We start from the raw sequence: 17,959 nt of genomic DNA, 5'->3' as shown, positions 1-17,959 counted from the left end.
TTGTTTTTTAGTAGCTTTAGGTATTGAACAATTTAAGTAGTTTTAAATTGATGTTAAGTTTAAGATATATTTGATCAATAAAAAATTAGAAATACACCGTGCCATCAAGGATCTCTTTAGTGTAGTAGCGGAGTCAGAAATTTGTTGAAGGGTGTGCAATTAATTTTCTTAATTATGTTAAAGGTATGCAAAATTAAATATACATTCATAATAACTAACATTTAGCTTCTGTACACCACATAATTTTTCGACCAAGGGTGTGCATCGGACCACCCTTCGCCTATGGTGAGCGCCCATGCCTTAGTGGTACAATCACACCTTAAAATTAATAACAATTTTAAATACTCAACTAGTTAAATGAAATAGAAAATACCAAAAAAAAAAAGTAGATAATATTGTCCGACGGTTATCTACTTTGACCCAATTACATGAAATAAACAATCTCACAATAACAAAAGGGTATAATATGAAATAATTTTTTTGTTAAGTTTTAAATCAAACACAAGATTAAGTGGGAAACAATAAATCAAACACTTATCAAAAAATAATCCATGCATTACTAATCATGTGTTATTAATCTTTGCAATACTAATTTCTTCATTATCAATGTTTGTAGCAAACGACCCCTTAATGATTAGTTGTTTAACAGATTCTCAATGCGAAACTGTCATTGGAAGACGTAGAAATTATTTTCGATAAGACCCTTGTCAAAATGTACTTGTCAAATATGAGCAGTTATTTTCACCCAAGTTCAATGGGGGATAAAAGGAGATAAAAGATAAATAAAATTGCTCTGTCCTTTTTCAAGCCTATTACAATTTGACTACAATTTTTTTCCATTATACTGTCAAATCAATAAGGAAGTAAATGTATTTTTAATTATTATTTTTTATGAATTATTAGCAAGACAGTACTCAGAATTGAAAATATTATAAGAACTAAGTCTTGGTTTGTAAAAATGAAATAAAAACAGATTGAAATGTCTGAAAAACACTTTAATATATACGTAAGAATACACATCAGAATCATTTTTTCTAAAATAAACAAAATGATTCATAATTTATAATAATCACATCTCAATCATTCAAATTATATATGAATTTATATATTAGCTTTGTTTAATTTTCTTGTTCGATATCAAACAAAATACATATAAGTTTTTTAAGTCATTCGAGCTTGCGTCCCAAAGTTAGGCATGCCTTATGTGCGTTGGACTTATCAAGAAAACATTTATATTTTGGTCAATTATATTTTAAAAATATCACACACCAAAAAAAAAAGGAGTCAAATATGGGAAATATACATAATCAACAAGTTAAGGTAATTGAATTAAAATAGATCTCTGTATTATGTATTCAAATCTAAAATATAAGGAAGTTAATTCAACTTTATCTTATGTTTGACCATATTATGAATATATATTAATATTACAATGTTAATAATTATAATTTGCCATATTTACATTATATTACACAAGGAATCCAAAAAACCAAAAAAGGTAAAAACTTGACAATATACTCAAGAATGAAAGAAGACTTAAATATAAATCAGATTTTGATTATAATTCTTTTTTGACACATGTTTTGACCAATCACATGTTTACACGTCATCACCCATATTGTCATGGTCAATTTTTTTAACATTATAAAAAGACCAACATTTTCCTCAGTTTGTCACAACAATAAAAAATTATATTATTTCATTACATAAAAAGAGTGAAAAAATGAAAATGGAGTGGAGTGGTGTTTTGGTAGTTTTGTGTGTTGTTTTTTCAGTTTGTATAGCAGAAGAGAATGAATATGTGTTAACATTAGACCATACAAATTTCACTGACACCATCACCAAACACAACTTTATTGTTGTTGAATTTTATGCACCATGGTAATTCTTTTTATTTATTTTATTCAGAGGCGAATCTAGGATGAGTTCTCTATAAAATTTGTTTATATACATGTGAATAGATTTGAAATGTAGAACTTTAAATTTTGAATTCGCTTTAATGTTTATATGTGTTGTGGAGGATGTTTTTTGCTTGCTTGTTGACTTTTAGGATTATTTTTTTTTATGTTGAGATGGATTTAGGGCGAGTTCTATTGCTTTTTGGCGAAAACTTATGTATACATATCAAAATGTATAACTCTAGATTTTGAATTCACCTTTGCCTCTATGTTATGACCACTCTGAGGTTCAGTTGAACTCGTTGTTTTTTCGCTAAAAGTATATATATAACTCTCTAGATTCTGAATTCGCCTCTGAGTTTGTGTTGAAGAGGATTTTGTATTTAAACTTGTTGTGTAAAGGGTTTTTTTAGGATGTATCAACTGTAAATTTTCCAATCCCTTGTCGGATCCTCCAAGAAATGTATAGCTTTTGGATGATCGAACACACATGTGTTTATACTTTTGAAGAGTCCGAGCAACATAGATTAGATCCCAATTACTTTAGAGCCATTTGTTTTTGAAATCTGATAAGTTCATTTTAAATGTAACAGGTGTGGACACTGCAAGAAACTTGCTCCTGAGGTACTAACTTGCTTAGATTATTAATTTGACATTTTTCACTTTTTTTGTTTGTTGTAAGTTATATGATTTGTGATAAAAATGTTATCTTTTTTTCAGTATGAAAAAGCTGCTTCAATTTTGAGTAGTCATGATCCTCCAATTGTTCTAGCTAAACTTGATGCAAGTGATGATTCAAGTAAAGAACTTGCTATAAAGTATGAGCTTCGAGGCTTCCCAACTATTAAGATCTTGAGAGACGGAGGAAAAGACGTTCAAGAATACAAAGGTCCTCGCGATGCAGATGGTATCGTTGCTTATTTGAAGAAACAATCTGGTCCTGCATCAGTTGAAATCAAGTCGAAAGAAGATGTTTCTAGTCTTATCGATGAGAAAAAGATCAATGTTGTAAGTGTTGTTACCTTTTATCGCGCCTCAATCATTGCTTAGTATATTGTAGAGGTTGTCATGTTAAAGTAAAAATCCTGGCTATGCAACTGGTTGTTGAAATGCTTGTGATTTCTTTCAGGTTGGTGTATTTCCTGAACTATCCAGGGAGGAATTTGAGAAGTTTATAACATTAGCTGAGAAACTACGAGCTGATTATGATTTTGCTTACACCGTTGATGCTAAACTACTCCCTCGGGGTGAGCCAGTTGATAAGCCAACTATTCGTCTCCTTAAGCCATTCGATGAGCTTTTTGTTGATTTTGAGGTTGTATATTCTTTCCCTTAATGATAATGTGGTTTGATATGGACCTGTTTCTTCAGTTAGAATGATACTTAACGTGTATTCGTGCAGGATTTTGATGTTGATGCAGCAGAGAAGTTCATTGCAGAAGCTACTGTTCCTATTGTCACTATTTTCGATCAAGAACCAGAAAACCAAGTTTATGTTAGCAAATTCTTTAAAACTCCCAATGCAAAGGTACCCGATGGACAAGTTTATAACATGTTCATACCTTACAGAGTTAATTATTTTACTCACCATGAATTTGTGATATGCAGGTGTTGCTTTTCGTGAACTTTAGCACTGAGCTCGATGCTTTTCAGTCCAAGTATAAGGATGTCGCTGTGTCTTACAAGGGGGACGGATTGAGCTTTCTGTTGGGAGATGTTGAGGCTGGTGCAGCTGCTTTCAAAGTTAGTAACATTGTTTCAGCCTATCTGATTAGTAAATAGTGGCTTTTCCAAATGACCATATATAACGACACACGTTAATGTTTCATTTGATATATGGATTGCAGTACTTTGGATTGGAGCCCAAACAGGCACCTCTGATCATTATAATGGTCAATGAAGGCGAAAAGTATATCAGTACACATGTACAACCTGATGTTCTTGCTTCATGGTTGAAGGATTACAAGGTAATTTAAACAGAGAAACATGGTCAGTGAGGATTCATATAAACATAGCTGAGGATCATTTCGTTAGGAGTTTTCTGCATTTAAGCGATGGATTGCTAATTTCCTCATTTTTTCTCTTTTTGTATGGTTGCAGGATGGTAAATTGAAGCAATTTTTTAAATCAGAACCGATCCCTGAGGTCAACAACGAGCCAGTGAAGGTGGTTGTTAGGGATACCCTCCGAGACTTGGTTCTCAACTCGGGCAAAAATGGTACGTCTGTCAGTGTTAAGCACTTTGACAAATGCTCATTTCTGTGAACTAATATCTTGTTTGGATCGTTCTTTTGCTTTCCGCCCCCTAAAACAGTACTGCTAGAGTTCTATGCACCTTGGTGTGGCCACTGCAAGGCACTAGCTCCAATCTTGGATGAAGTAGCTTTGTCATTCGAAAAAGATTCTGATGTTCTGATTGCAAAACTTGTAAGTATTATGGGACTTAAAGACAGTCATTATGATAAAGAATCGCAATATACTTACTTGTTTATACTGTTGTGAATCAGGATGCAACTGCAAATGACATTCCAAAAGGTGAATTTGACATTAAAGGATTCCCAACTTTGTACTTCAAATCTGCTTCTGGTAATATATCCCAGTATGAAGGTGATAGAACAAAAGAAGCCATCATCGAGTTTATTGAAAAGAATCGCGATAAGCCTGCTGCTCATGACTCAGAATCTGTCAAAGCTGATTCCACTAAACCAGAATCAGTAACAACAGATTCAGCAAAAGATGAGCTATAAGTATGTAAATTCTTGTTTTTTCGAGTGTTTATTATAACGATTACTGCATTTCTTCTTGTGTTGAATCGTTTGTTGGATTGTCGATAGAATGATCAAAGTTCTGATATTTTTGTTTTCTGATTTTCAGGTTTTTGGGATTCTGTCTCCATGGAGGACTCAAGTTTTGTTGTGGATTTGCTGTTTTATGTTGATGTTTTGAGTTTAGGTTATATCTTTTGCACAATTTTATGTATCAGTTGTAACTGAATCTTCATTATTATTATTATCAAATGACAAATCCTCAACTCAACATTACTAGTTTTGAAGTTTTGTTCAATGCTTCAATGAAATTTAGCAAATGGTTAATTCATACTTGTTGAGTTGAAGTTGACTATATTGTTCAAACTCTTTAAAAATACCATCGTGTGAATGTATTTTTGAAGAATCCGAACAATAAAGAAAGTCTTGTTATTTAAAATTATCTCATGACAACTCTACATGACAAACTTCAATTTTTCTAAAAAAAATTTCTGTTTGCTTGATGTCAATTAACTGGTTTTATATGCATCATCTCATGTGTTTGCAATTGACTAGCAAATTGCAGTTGAGTAAACAATTTTTAAAATGACACTCTTACCCTCTCTTTTTAAATGTCTCGAAAAGAATGACACGTTCTTAAACTTTCCGTTTTTCCCTTAATGACATGGCTCTTAAAACCATAGAAATGACACGACATGTTTAAGATTGCAAACTCCTTTTTAATCTCACAAAGTCATTTTTTTTCTTGAACTTCGTACCTGGTCAAAACATCGTCATATAAGATAAAACAGGGAGAGTACATGGTTTGCCTAAACTTCCTAGCCTACTTTATGCATGACAGCAATAACATAAGGGTCTATTGTTGGTCGGACTCTCTAAAATATTGTTGGTCGGTTCCAACATACACTTTAGCGATATTTTTGAAGAGTCGGAGCAAATATGTTATCATAGCTCTACATCAGTAACAGAACTAAAGAAAAGAAGTCAAAAAAAGGATTTTTAATTCTTAAACTAATCATGTCACTACATAAACAAAAATGAAACAAAAAAAAGCCCTAAAAAGAACTTCATCCTATTACAATCTACCTAGTAATTAATACTAATAACATTTGGCTAGCTCCTTAAGTAGTAATTAAGAATATTCATAACTATTAAGTACCATGTTGATCTTCTCTGTATCGTTCTGATAGATCTGAATGACTAATTTTTGACAGACGTCCCCTCAGAATTCGGCTCTTCGTTTATTGTTTGACATGACCATTTATGATGAGAAACAGCAGCATCTTTCTTCTTACCCCATTCATGAATCCTCAAATGAAGTTCAGCAGCAGCAATCAAGAAATGAACACCTTGTGTTGATGTCAAAATTCTCAAAATCTCTTTAATTGTACTTAACCTTAAATCATCAGCTTTTTTCAACAAATCCAATAAACTTTCCTCTTTTTTACTAATATTTTTCTCCATTTTTTCCTCTTCATCATTAACAACTAATTCATCCCTCATTAATTCACTCACAACATGTGATAATTCAACCATTGATGTATCAGCTAAACTTTCTTGAACTTTAGCTAAATTTTCACTTAACTTTCTTTCTTCACTTATTGTCTTATGTTGTAACTCATCAATTAATACAAGTTGATTACCACTTAAATTTCCTAAATCTTTTGTGTTAAATCCTCCAATTAACTCATGAAGATTAGCTTCAAGTTGTATACCTGATTTTGAGTATAACAAATGAAAAGCCATACTAGGTCTCCATCCACCAATCCATAAAAATGCATCTTCAAGATTACTTAACCATGAGGGGTGCAACATGCCTAAAATATCACTATTAGCGTATCGCGATTTCTCTCTATAATATTCTTCATAATGTTTCACCACACTATGAATTAAAGGTGACAACATCATGTCATTGTTGTTCTTGTTGTTGTTGTTGTCTTTTGAGGCACGTACAAGTTGATCCAAGTCTTGATTCTGTTTAACGAGCCATGATTCGAAAAACTTGTGGAATGATTTGCCATTTTCTAGCCCATTTTTGCTAGTACTCATCATGGAGAGTTGGTTTATATATCTACAATATAAATAGAGACTATCAAAAGGATGAAGTAATGGAAACTCAAAAGTTAGATAGAAATCAAAATTTGCTACTTTGGGATAGTAAGGATGAGTATTTATAGAGAGTGAAATATAACAAGATGTACCTAATGTAGATTGGATAAATATCTCTCTTTTCAACAATACAACAATTTTATATCGTATAATATCACAAGTGAATATTAGGGTGCATGCAACTTTGAAAGAAGTTATTTCTGATAGACCCTTGACAAAAGTCAAAACATCTTAAAACAGTTTTAAAAAAAATAAAATCAAATATGAAAGCAATAGTAAATAGTAATAAGAAAATAAAGCACTGAAAAAAAATATAGTAACAATAATGAAGTAATAAGGCTATAATAATCGGAGCACAAAAAAACACAGATAACAATAACAATCGACGAACAAGAAATTAAAAGCCAAATAAGTATTTAGGTACATAATACATACCGGTTTGCATATAAAAGAAAATTTGGATTTTTGGGATAAAGCTACAAGAACTTTATATTTAACATAATAATATAGTGATGATATATATATATAAGTAAAAAAAGAAAACCAGAGTGTAAGAACCAGTGGGCTATGCGAGCAGTATTAGCTAAATTATAATAAAATAATAATAATATTAAGAAATCATATTGTAAAAAGGACCGTCTACTTTAATTTATTGGGTTATATTCATTGTTTGATCATGCATGAAGATTCATATTTAAATTTTTGTTGGCGATGTTATATTATATAAATAAATGTTGTTACATATATTATTAAATTATGAATTATGAATGAAATTCTGAACCACAACAAGTGGACATATTATGAAATTTTGCATCGAATATTGTGTCAATGATGTCGTTTATATTCCACTTGTTGGGTGTTACATACTATATATTCTTATAATAATCTTCATTGATCTTTATATTAATTTTCATTTCAACTTGCATACATTACAATTAATTTTTAAATACATATGGTTATTTAGTAGAAGCTGAATGTCTAAGATATACATCATACTAGTTATGTAGAATTTGAACGTAATCAAATGGTAATTGAGCTAATCACATGAACTTCTCAAAAATATTGAAGAAATTCAACACGAATACAATAGCATTTTGAAAATCACATTCCATCTATTCAGATTCAAACCTTGATTCTTAACGTTGTCACTCGGACTCTTTGATTGTTAAACCAATTGAATTTTGATTATACAAGGTTGAGTAATCAAAATATTAGTGTTCAAATAATTGATCGAACCAAACTACTAGTATTTTTTATAAGGCTCCAACGGTGGGCTTTTTTCGTTTACGTATGATGGGGGTAATTTTTTTTTGTCTTCATTATACACAAGTTGCTCCAATTGTATGCTTCATATATTTTTAGTTTCCAAAAATAGAAACTTTTTTGTACGTCATTTGCTAGACTTTTTCTAAAGGAGCTTCTACAATATTCTTGCCAATTCCTATTAAAAACATATTTCATTTTATTTCATATAACAATGTTTGAGCAGATACAACCAAATAATTAAAAAATAAAATAAAATACGGTACATACTTTTAACCTAGTACTACAAACTAATTAAATGATGTATTCATTCAAGTTGCAACTTTGGGCAACTCAAACAGATACAACCAAATAATAACATGGTGGGACCCATCTTTTTATAGAAACTTTTCTCAAAGGTACCCCTAAGTTTTCAAAATATCCTAATAGTAACTTCTTCATTAAGGAAACAAGCACAATACCATAAAAAATTGTTTGACCTAACCAAGATATTAAGAAACAAAGAGTGAAACATATTCCAAGAGCAAGATATCCTATAAAGCACAACGTAACACTTACGATGGCCAACAACAATAATAACATACTCTATATAAGGCTAGGGGAGGGTAGTGTGTACATAGGTTGTTTCTGATAGATCCTCGGCTCAAAAGGCCAACAACAATAATAACATACTCAGTATAATCTCACAAATAAGGTTGAAGAGGTTAGTGTATATAAATGTTGTTTCTGACAGACTCTCGGCTCAAAAGGACAACAAAAATATGTATCATAAAGAAGTAGCCATAGTATGTGATGTTGTGAACAATCATATCAACTATCTAGGTTGTTATCATACCATCCAAAACAATACCTGATCAAAGTGGTTTTTGTGCAATACTTGTTACAAATGAATAATAGATAACAACAAATAATTTTTCATGTTGCAAAAGCTTTAAGAGATTTCCCTATTTGTAGAAGAAAACTGTATACTCAAAAATTTACATTTGGAACTCACGTCTTCTATATTATCTCGTATCTCCTATGTCTAAAAAATCTTTCACTCTCTTTTAGTGTACAAAAGTTTTCCCTCCGTTAGAAAAACAAAAGAAAAGAATATGAGTGACTAAACTTGTGTTTGTATGAGCTGAATGAGGTCAGTCTATGGAAGTGAAAATCAAGAAAGCTGGAGAGCTATCTGCTGAAGAAGTACCTTCTTTTGAGCTGCAGTTATGAGACCTTTACATTCAGCATCCACTAGAACCTCTGTCATAATAGCAGCCGCGTGACCTCTAGGCTCGTTGGACCCTGATGCCTTCTTCAGCATGAACATCTGGAAACCGTACAGGATGAAGATTAAGAGGCCAGATTGGAAATAAGAACGAAACCTTCAATTTGAGTTTCACTCAGAAAGACAATTAACTCAGCAAGAATCTTGACAACTTTGAATAAAGTCAAGCGAGTTAGACACATTCTTGCTGAAAGTTGCAAAAGATTTTGGATCAAAGCACACAACCGGAAATTATCTTCCATGAAACACTATGTAGCAGAGAATAAATTTCAACCAGAAGATTTATGACATTTTAAATGAATTAGTGAAAATTATTGTTTGTGAATTGAGCCTTCAAAGGAAGGTTTATACACATGTATCAAAAACAAAAGTGTAATATGCCTGAACTCAAAATACAAGTAGAAAGGAGAAATTTAGACACCACAACCCACTTAATGTAACTAATTGGATTGTAGTTCATGAACAATACTGATAGATCTTCAATCACCATTTACATAACTATGTCAATCAAAGAAATAACAACGCCCAGGGGTTAGTTTACAGGAAAATACCAAGCACGTATAGAGCTGGGCCACTATCGAATGTCAAAACAATTTGGGTTAAATAACTAAAAGAATAAGCTTAGATTTACAACACATTTTGTGGAGTCCAATTTATGAGTTCAGCCTTATGCAGTCTTTAAGTGCAAAAGAAGAATAAATAGATGCCAATACCATTGTATGCTCTTAAAACAAATAAAGACAGGTAAGTATCAACAACCTAACTCTTTCGTAAAATCCTCTTGAAACTGCATAAACAAAGAAGTTTTGCCATTCTTAAATCTATTGTTTCAGAAATATCCACTTGATCATAAGTCAGAAATAACCTCTCTACCTGCACGAGGCAGGGGTAAGGTATGCATACACTCTACCTCCCCATACCCCACTTTGTGGGGTTTCATTGGGTATGTTGTTTTGTTGTTATCATTAGCCAGAAATCAGGCAAGATACATACAAAAGGTTCCAAATTGTGAAATAATTAGAACCAGCTTTTATCATTTTTATACAATGTATTGTCATTTCATGTCAGGGCTCATGTTAACTCGACCGAGGAAATTTAGGTACCTGTCCATGATGCGTTATTTCTAAACAACCCGGTTGCTGTATGAAAGGCTCCCCATCAATTTGGACAGGGAAAGGACTGGAAGCATGTATCCTTACAGTCCCCCCTTGGGCTAGCCTCCTCGCTTGAGAAAGTCCAACCTAAAAGAAAAGGATTGTAAGAAGTTAAATAGTAGAAAAAGACTGAAGCAGTAATAAAGGGGGAAAACGTGAAAGAGGCAGACTTGATGAATAGATAGAAATGGAAGCAGAAGGAAACTCTCCATACCTGTAGCTTGCCAAGGTGCCATGCTCCAGAAACACAAACAACTTCAAGTATTTTGTCATGCATTGACTGGTGGTTGAAGTCATCATCATGCTCGAACTCATTTTGCCACAGATCAACTCCACCCATATAGCTACCAATATTTAGCACAATTAAGCCCTCGGTATCCTGATAGATTATAAATAAGGGGATCGATTAGGAATTACAAATGTGAAAGCAAGAAGCAGTTTGACTTCCAGATTTTGCAATGTGTACCCTGGGGATCTCTATGTCCTTCCCATCAACTTCAAGCCATACTTGCCATGGCAAATCTGCACAAGTTCTGTCCATTATATCTCTAGCACCTTCTCTTGCATATCGCAATTTATTTACAAACTGTAGGAGAAGCTTGTTTAGACACACATACAACACAGACAGTACATTCCCAAATGGAATTTAATTAAAACAGAAGAAAACAAAAGCATAGTAATCTATTGACAACAAGCAATAAAAACCAATCATCTTCAAAGATGTCCATTGAACCTTTGTCCATTGTTTTTCTATATATTATTTCCCGGAGAACATATATGAGCAACTGGAAAGGTCATTCTCGAGAACATATAAATAAACATTCTCATATATTATGTTATGAAACAACTGCAGCTCAGAGATCACGGAGGCTCAAAATGGCATGTTCATACCTGACTGTTAAACTTCTCAGGGTTTTCTTCCCTGTTCATATGAAATTGATATGCAACCTTTGCATCACATCCTATACCTGTAACAGAAAAGATTAATTTGATAGACAAAAAGGTACTTGTGACAGGACATGCAAGCAGCATTGAGAGTCATTACATTTTTTAGAGCAGTACAGGTATAAGTACTAAAAGGCATGTCCAAGCATCACAGATAAAAATAGCAGAATAAAAGGAGCTTTTCATTGAATTCTGGGTTAGCATCATAAACCCCCTTTCCCCATCCTAGGGCAGGCAAATGGCATCCAAACACCCAAATCAAATAAGACAAGTCACAATATGCAAACAGATGGAAGATTACCCAAGTAATTCAGCATGAACTTTGATTGCACCTTAGGGGTGTTACAGGCAGATTTTTCTTCAATTATATTGACTTTCCAACGATCAAGCATTGTAACAGCAGCGTGGTTCAAATCATGCAGAAAGGGTCTTAGTCCACCTTGCCCTTCAACCATCGCAAATCCACCACCCCATTGCAGGACTCTAGACAAATCATTTCCAGTTCCCAGAGGAAGAACTGCTACTGGTGGGGGCGATTCAAAGTTAAGCCGCTCAATTGCATCAAGGACCCAGGCAACAGTCCCATCACCACCACAGACCAAGACACGAAAGTAATGCAAGTTACTAAATAATTCTAAACCAGCTTCAGGCCCTTGGGATTGACCAAGTTCAAATACCTGCAATTATGAAAAATGAAATTCTTATGCAGTTTGAACTGCTTTAACATAGAAACAACACTTTTCATGACAGATAAACAGAACTTAGATTATTTCAAGTTACAAAATAAGGAGGAAAATGAGGATGGTGATAGATCACATTCTAAATGAAGAAGACATGTCAGACAGAATGAGCATTTGTGATTTGGAAGCATGAGGTACATCCTGGCCATAGCAAAAGATAGGGCCAAGCTACTGGCTTACGTAAGTGTAAGAGCCAAGTTGAGCCATTTAGATAGTCTTTAAGTACATCTGCTATAATTTACTCATTAGCTAATTATTCTAGTTGTTTCCTTCTAAATAGAGCTGTGCGTGGGACAGCTAAATATGCAGGATTACTAGTTAAGTCTTAGCCTTTAATTGAAAGTTCACCTGAACAGGATTCAACAGCATGTTTAATCTCCTTCTTAGAGCAGGACCATTTTGAGCTCCACTTTTAGTGTTTATGAAAACCAAAAGAGGTCTAGCATCCTGAGGCAAATCCACTAGTGCATACTTTTTAGATCTTCCCAAGATTCTATTTTCCTGGTTGTTCCAGGCCAATTTGTTCTGGCTACCTTTTCTGCCACCCAGCTTGTTACATTTTACAGAGTAGCCATTATTCCTCTCACTGTTGGAAAGCTTCAAAGGCGCCAGGGATCTGATCACATATTCCAGAGCTAGCTTTGCGGCAGAACTGCCTTGCACTTTACCATTTATGAGGTCATTTCCATGTTTGTTCCGATGACGCTTTCGTCTGATGTGCCCATTGGCATTCATTTTTTCTGCCAGAGAACTTAACATTGTACCACCTTTTGTCTCAGCTTCTACATCTTTAACATAGAGTGGAGAGAGAATAAGCCTCCTGAGAGGACCCAAATCACAAATATCACCAGATTCTTCAGACATCTTGGCATGGCATTTGACATGTATCAATCGTTGACACCACAAACAATACCAAGTAGGAGATGCATCAAGAAAAGGAACACCACAAGGTTCGTCACAATAGAAACAAAATGCAGACATCTCAGGATTCTCATCCAAGTTAGTCCATCTTTCGGACCAATGGTGCCGCACATGGCTTAATCCAGCCTGTGCAACACATTTGCAATCCTTTGCGGCAAACTGAGAACAACAAAAATGTGCTGCGACACCACAAATAGAGCAACGATGTACTGAAGAATGTGATGCAGCTTTTGTACTTAAGTTATGTGGAGAAACAAGTGATGATAAGCACACACTGCATGTGGATGGTTGTACACCATAAGCAAAATCTTCAACCCACATATGATGTGATAAGGGAACCTTCAGTTTCTCCCACACTTGCTTCTTTGCTACAGCAGCAGCTTTAACCCAATTGAGAGATGTCTTCCGTTGCCACTTATGCAATACATATATAACAACCAAGAGTCCAAGAGATCCGGTAACCAACCATGCGAAGATACAGGAACTAAAAAAGTCTGAGCTGTTCAGCAACCTCAATAATGAAACACTGATATCAACCATTGTTAAACCAATGTCTCATTATTCTTTTTCAACTCCTATAAAAAGCCAGGAGGCTATTCCTTATGGAGCCAATTCTGGTAATTGAAACCTTAACCTACCAAAAGAAACTTTGTTTAATTACAAAACAAGATAAGCAAAGTAAAGAAATTTTAATAGAATAGTATGGTAGTAAAATAATGTGCTAATATTCAACTACATCCAGAAATATATAATACTCTAAAAAGCAAATAGTCTCCAAAGACAAATGTATCCATAAATGATATCACGAGCAAGGCTAAAGGACAACAGATTGCTACTTCTTCAGTCAAACTGAATCTCCATCAGAGAATTATTCTATCAAATGACATCTTAGAACTGAGACGATGTAGGTGAATCTAAACATGATATCATATAAGAATATAGGTTTTTTAAAAACATCATAAATGAGCCTGTCTTCCATAAGGACCATTTCGCTGTTGCAAATTCCAACGAATATAATCTGATCTCACTGGATTCTAAAAGAATACTACTGAACAAATTGAAGCATGCATAATGGAGTTTGTAGTAGGCAAAACCGTACAAGTAATAACTAATGTATAAACGTGCAATAAAAATAGTGCATAAGATTTTTATTCATGAGTTATATGGTAACTCCAAACATCCATCAAAATAAAAGAGGCAAACTAGACTAAACCTCACTCCTCATATTTTCATTCACAAAATAATAAACCCAATAGAAGGTAGCCATCCCACAATCCCACACAACCCCTAAGAGGATGGCGAATGAAAACCAAACACGGTTTTGAAGTAGAATTCTCAAATCACCACACCGTTCACCCTTCACAAATCCCCAATAATTTTGCACTTTATGGATCAAAAACTGCCCAAATTCACAATGGCTACAACATCAACATCATACCCAGTGTAATCCCATATGTTGGGTCTTTCCCATATTCACAATGGCTATAACAACATCATATCTAGCATAATCCCACAAGTGAGGTCTTGCCCAAATGCACAATAGCTACAACAACAACATCATCATATCCACCATAATCCCACAAGTGAGGTCTTGCCCAAATTCACAATAGCTACAACAACAACATCATCACAAGTGGGGTCTTGCCCAAATTCACAATATCTACAACAACAACATCATCATACCCAACTTAATCCCCCAAGTGGTGTCTTGCCCAAATTCACCATAGCTACAACAACAACAACATCATCATACCCAACGTAATCCCCCAAGTGGTGCCTTGCCCAAATTCATCATAGCTACAACAACAACATAATCATACCCAACGTAATCCCCCAAGTGGTGCCTTGCCCAAATTCACTATAGCTACAACAACAACAATAACATACCCAACGTAATCCCACAAGTGGAGGTCTACCCAAATTCACAATGACTATGTAAATTAAAATTCCCATTACATCCCAAACAACACAACCTTAGAAATAAAGCATATCTATATCTAAAAACACATAGCTATCCAAAAAAAACAAAAAATGTCTATATTATATATTGACATAAACATTATCAGTTCATATGAAATCGATCCGAAACTAGCTATATGAATCCTCAAATCAACATAAAAAATTGAGTTTAGATCTACAAATTAAAATTACATACATATATGAAGATTGCTCAAAAATACATTATATTAAACCAAAAAAAAAAAAGGAAATCAAAAGTAGAAGATCAGGAACCTGAATAATCGGCAAAAGGGATTTGCGGAGATGAGCAAAAAATTCGACATTTATAATAGAATATTCAAAAATCAAAAAATTTATGAAGAATCTCTATTTATACGTAAAAATTGTATATTTTATATTAAGAAGAAATTCTCAACTATTTGAATTTTATAAGCAAAAAAATAGTAATAAAAAGTGAAAGCAACGTTTAAAGGCGGGACTCAATTTCTAGAGCTACAAACACGGCTTGATTTTTATAATAATTAAAATAAAATATAATATTTTATTTAATTAATAGTTATAAATAAGATTAATGACACGAATATTTACATTTAAAAATCTCTTTAAGACTTTTGTAGTTCATTAATAACAAACTTCTCAAAAGATAAATACATATATCATTAATAAATGCAAAATTAGTTGTATTATACCCACTAAAAAAATGAAAGTCTCTAAAACCGTAGCTCGTATATATATATACACGTTATTCATAAATAAATTTAGAGATAAATTCTACGACTAGAACTTGTATTTAGTGTAATAGTTTTTATTAAAATTCAAATTACTATTTTATCTATACTTTTAGATCACAAATTGAACTCTCATGGGAATGTGGTGTTTGCAAAATTTAGGTTTTAATAATTCGTCCAACTTATTCAAATTTTAATGGATTGAGTAATAACTTGTTCGTGTACTTAATCTAATAAATTGATCGTCAAATATAATAACAATAACAAATAACATAACTACTATAATCTTATAGCAAATTGAAATTAAAATGAACAATTAAATTAACGTGTTAGAAAAGTGTAATTCAACGGAATGAAATCCATATAGATTCAAAACTTTGACTCATTATTGGAGCAGTATGATAAAATTTTGGATCCTATATATTGGATGCGGTGGATTATGACTTATTGTTTGATTCAATTCATTTGTTATTTTACATAAATAAACTTTTGATTTTGAAAGGATTAAATTATAACGTACTTGTGAACTTGACTTGGTTAAATTTAATATAATCGATCTATTCGTCATGTCTACCTTCGTGCACAATTGAAAGGACAAATTTGACTAGGACTATGTCGTAGATTAATGACGATTAACTTATAATCAGTACCAAAAGTTGGAATATTTAGGACGTTAATCTCAACATTAATTGTTTTTCTTTTTAATGTATTTATATAGTTGCCCGTTGTTTGAATAAAAACATATATACTTCTAATTAATTGGTTCTAGTAATGTCATAGGCCCATAGCCCATATATAATATACTTATAGAAATACGCCATAAATTCTTGAAGTATTTAAAAAAAAAATAAAAAAATAAAGATATTCAATATATTATTTTTGTAGCAACAAAGCGATATGACGTTCTTTCTCAAGATCAATAAAAGGTGTTGTTATACCTTTTTTGACAATAAAATACTTTAAGAAGTTTGTAGATATAGTTCTTAACTCGAGAAATTCATCACTTTGGGTCTCTTTGATTGAGAAACAATTGAAAAGAAAACATTTTAAAAAGTTATTTCTCAAAATCAACTTTTTAAAAACTCACACACTATTTTTTATTCGAGAAATACATCACTTTTAAGTTTGTCTATCCATACAATTTTATATATTTGCAATTTGAAATGACTAATGAGATCACACACTTGACAATTAAAAATTTATTAATTACATATATATGTGTCAATGTGTCATCATAGTGCACAAGTAGTGTAGATTTCCTACTTTATACGTGTGCATAATTAGTTGGAAATCTACAAAGTACATTTTAGGATTAATTTAGTTAATATTATTGATAAACACTTTAGAATAAGAATATTATCACAATATATAACTTTTGACTTATTGAATCACCTCATCAAAGGGCCGCCTTAATCCGTACTCAAAGGCCACTACCAAAATTATTTATTTATTTATTAAGTCAAAAGAAGATAAAAAGTTAAATTTCTTTAGTCAATAATCAACCAAATGAGGAAAGGAAAAAAAAAATAAAGTAGCTTTTGATTAATACGAATATATAGAATTTATTAGTTACAACTTACAAGTGATCTTCTAGCTTTTGTGCAAGAAAAAAATTATCTATTTACTTTTTCACTTTTCTTTTTATAGTTATTCCTAATTACTTCTCCATTTTGACAAATCAATAAAAGATAAAATAATTTTACCTATTACACCCTCAATTAATTACTTTGAAAAAGGTACAATTTCTTAAAAATCTTAAATTTTTAATCCATCTACTTCATAATAAATATGGGTAAAATAGTAAACTCACTATGTCAATAATTGTTTTCTTAATAGGTGTGTCAATTTAAAAGTGGACAAGTAACTAGGGACTGAGGGAGTATGAATGTATAGAATTTGTTAGTTACCAGTGATCTTCTTGCTTTTGTGCTAGGAAATTTTTACTTTCTTCGATTCATTTTATTTGTCATAGATATTTTTGTTATTAAATATACGTACATATATAGTACAATATATAGTCATAAAATTAAAAAAATGGTAGGTGAAATTGGGTACTGTACCCGTCGTATAGTAAACTAATTTGCATATATAATGGGTGGAGTTGTTATATTTTATGGATTATTTAAAATTCCACTAATATATTTCAACAGTTTAATGAGATTATGTGGCACATATATAATATATGGTACAAATATATGCCTTAATAATAA

At 32.4% G+C, this 17,959-nt stretch overlaps 3 protein-coding genes across 3 annotated transcripts; 1 reads left to right on the top strand and 2 right to left on the bottom strand.

Annotated features, from left to right (window-relative positions):
- Nucleotides 1-1,692: 1,692 nt before the first annotated feature.
- Nucleotides 1,693-4,647, top strand: LOC125867513 (protein disulfide-isomerase-like). The gene is made up of 10 exons (XM_049548042.1): nucleotides 1,693-1,881; nucleotides 2,492-2,522; nucleotides 2,619-2,906; nucleotides 3,028-3,213; nucleotides 3,301-3,426; nucleotides 3,507-3,641; nucleotides 3,746-3,865; nucleotides 3,999-4,116; nucleotides 4,213-4,325; nucleotides 4,406-4,647. The coding sequence occupies exons 1-10, from the start codon at nucleotides 1,724-1,726 to the stop codon at nucleotides 4,643-4,645; spliced, it is 1,515 nt and encodes a 504-aa protein (XP_049403999.1). The 5' UTR covers nucleotides 1,693-1,723; the 3' UTR covers nucleotides 4,646-4,647.
- Nucleotides 4,648-5,696: 1,049 nt separating this feature from the next.
- Nucleotides 5,697-6,726, bottom strand: LOC125868033 (protein DELAY OF GERMINATION 1-like). The gene has a single exon (XM_049548631.1). It carries the CDS (start codon nucleotides 6,713-6,715, stop codon nucleotides 5,864-5,866), a length of 852 nt encoding a protein of 283 aa, XP_049404588.1. The 5' UTR covers nucleotides 6,716-6,726; the 3' UTR covers nucleotides 5,697-5,863.
- Nucleotides 6,727-8,891: 2,165 nt separating this feature from the next.
- On the bottom strand, nucleotides 8,892-15,417 carry LOC125868218 (diacylglycerol kinase 2). Its single transcript, XM_049548852.1, has 8 exons — nucleotides 15,295-15,417; nucleotides 12,490-13,696; nucleotides 11,703-12,078; nucleotides 11,348-11,424; nucleotides 10,923-11,042; nucleotides 10,671-10,835; nucleotides 10,406-10,543; nucleotides 8,892-9,344 (listed from the first exon to the last, which is right to left on the bottom strand). Exons 2-8 carry the CDS (start codon nucleotides 13,600-13,602, stop codon nucleotides 9,189-9,191), a joined length of 2,145 nt encoding a protein of 714 aa, XP_049404809.1. The 5' UTR covers nucleotides 13,603-13,696; nucleotides 15,295-15,417; the 3' UTR covers nucleotides 8,892-9,188.
- Nucleotides 15,418-17,959: the final 2,542 nt, after the last annotated feature.

Source organism: Solanum stenotomum, chromosome 6 (genome assembly GCF_019186545.1).
Source record: "Solanum stenotomum isolate F172 chromosome 6, ASM1918654v1, whole genome shotgun sequence".
Lineage (NCBI taxonomy): Eukaryota > Viridiplantae > Streptophyta > Magnoliopsida > Solanales > Solanaceae > Solanum > Solanum stenotomum.
Note: the sequence above shows the minus strand (reverse complement) of the source record. Positions and strands in the feature narration are given on the sequence as shown.

Coding starts and splice junctions, on each gene's coding strand:
- LOC125867513 (XM_049548042.1), top strand. CDS start 1,724: ATGAAAATGGAGTGGAGTGGTGTTTTGGTAGTTTTGTGTGTTGTTTTT. Junction 1,882..2,491: donor GTTGAATTTTATGCACCATG/GTAATTCTTTTT, acceptor TAAATGTAACAG/GTGTGGACACTGCAAGAAAC. Junction 2,523..2,618: donor GCAAGAAACTTGCTCCTGAG/GTACTAACTTGC, acceptor TCTTTTTTTCAG/TATGAAAAAGCTGCTTCAAT.
- LOC125868033 (XM_049548631.1), bottom strand. CDS start 6,715: ATGATGAGTACTAGCAAAAATGGGCTAGAAAATGGCAAATCATTCCAC.
- LOC125868218 (XM_049548852.1), bottom strand. CDS start 13,602: ATGGTTGATATCAGTGTTTCATTATTGAGGTTGCTGAACAGCTCAGAC. Junction 12,079..12,489: donor TGCTGTTGAATCCTGTTCAG/GTGAACTTTCAA, acceptor TCATAATTGCAG/GTATTTGAACTTGGTCAATC. Junction 10,836..10,922: donor AGGACATAGAGATCCCCAGG/GTACACATTGCA, acceptor ATAATCTATCAG/GATACCGAGGGCTTAATTGT.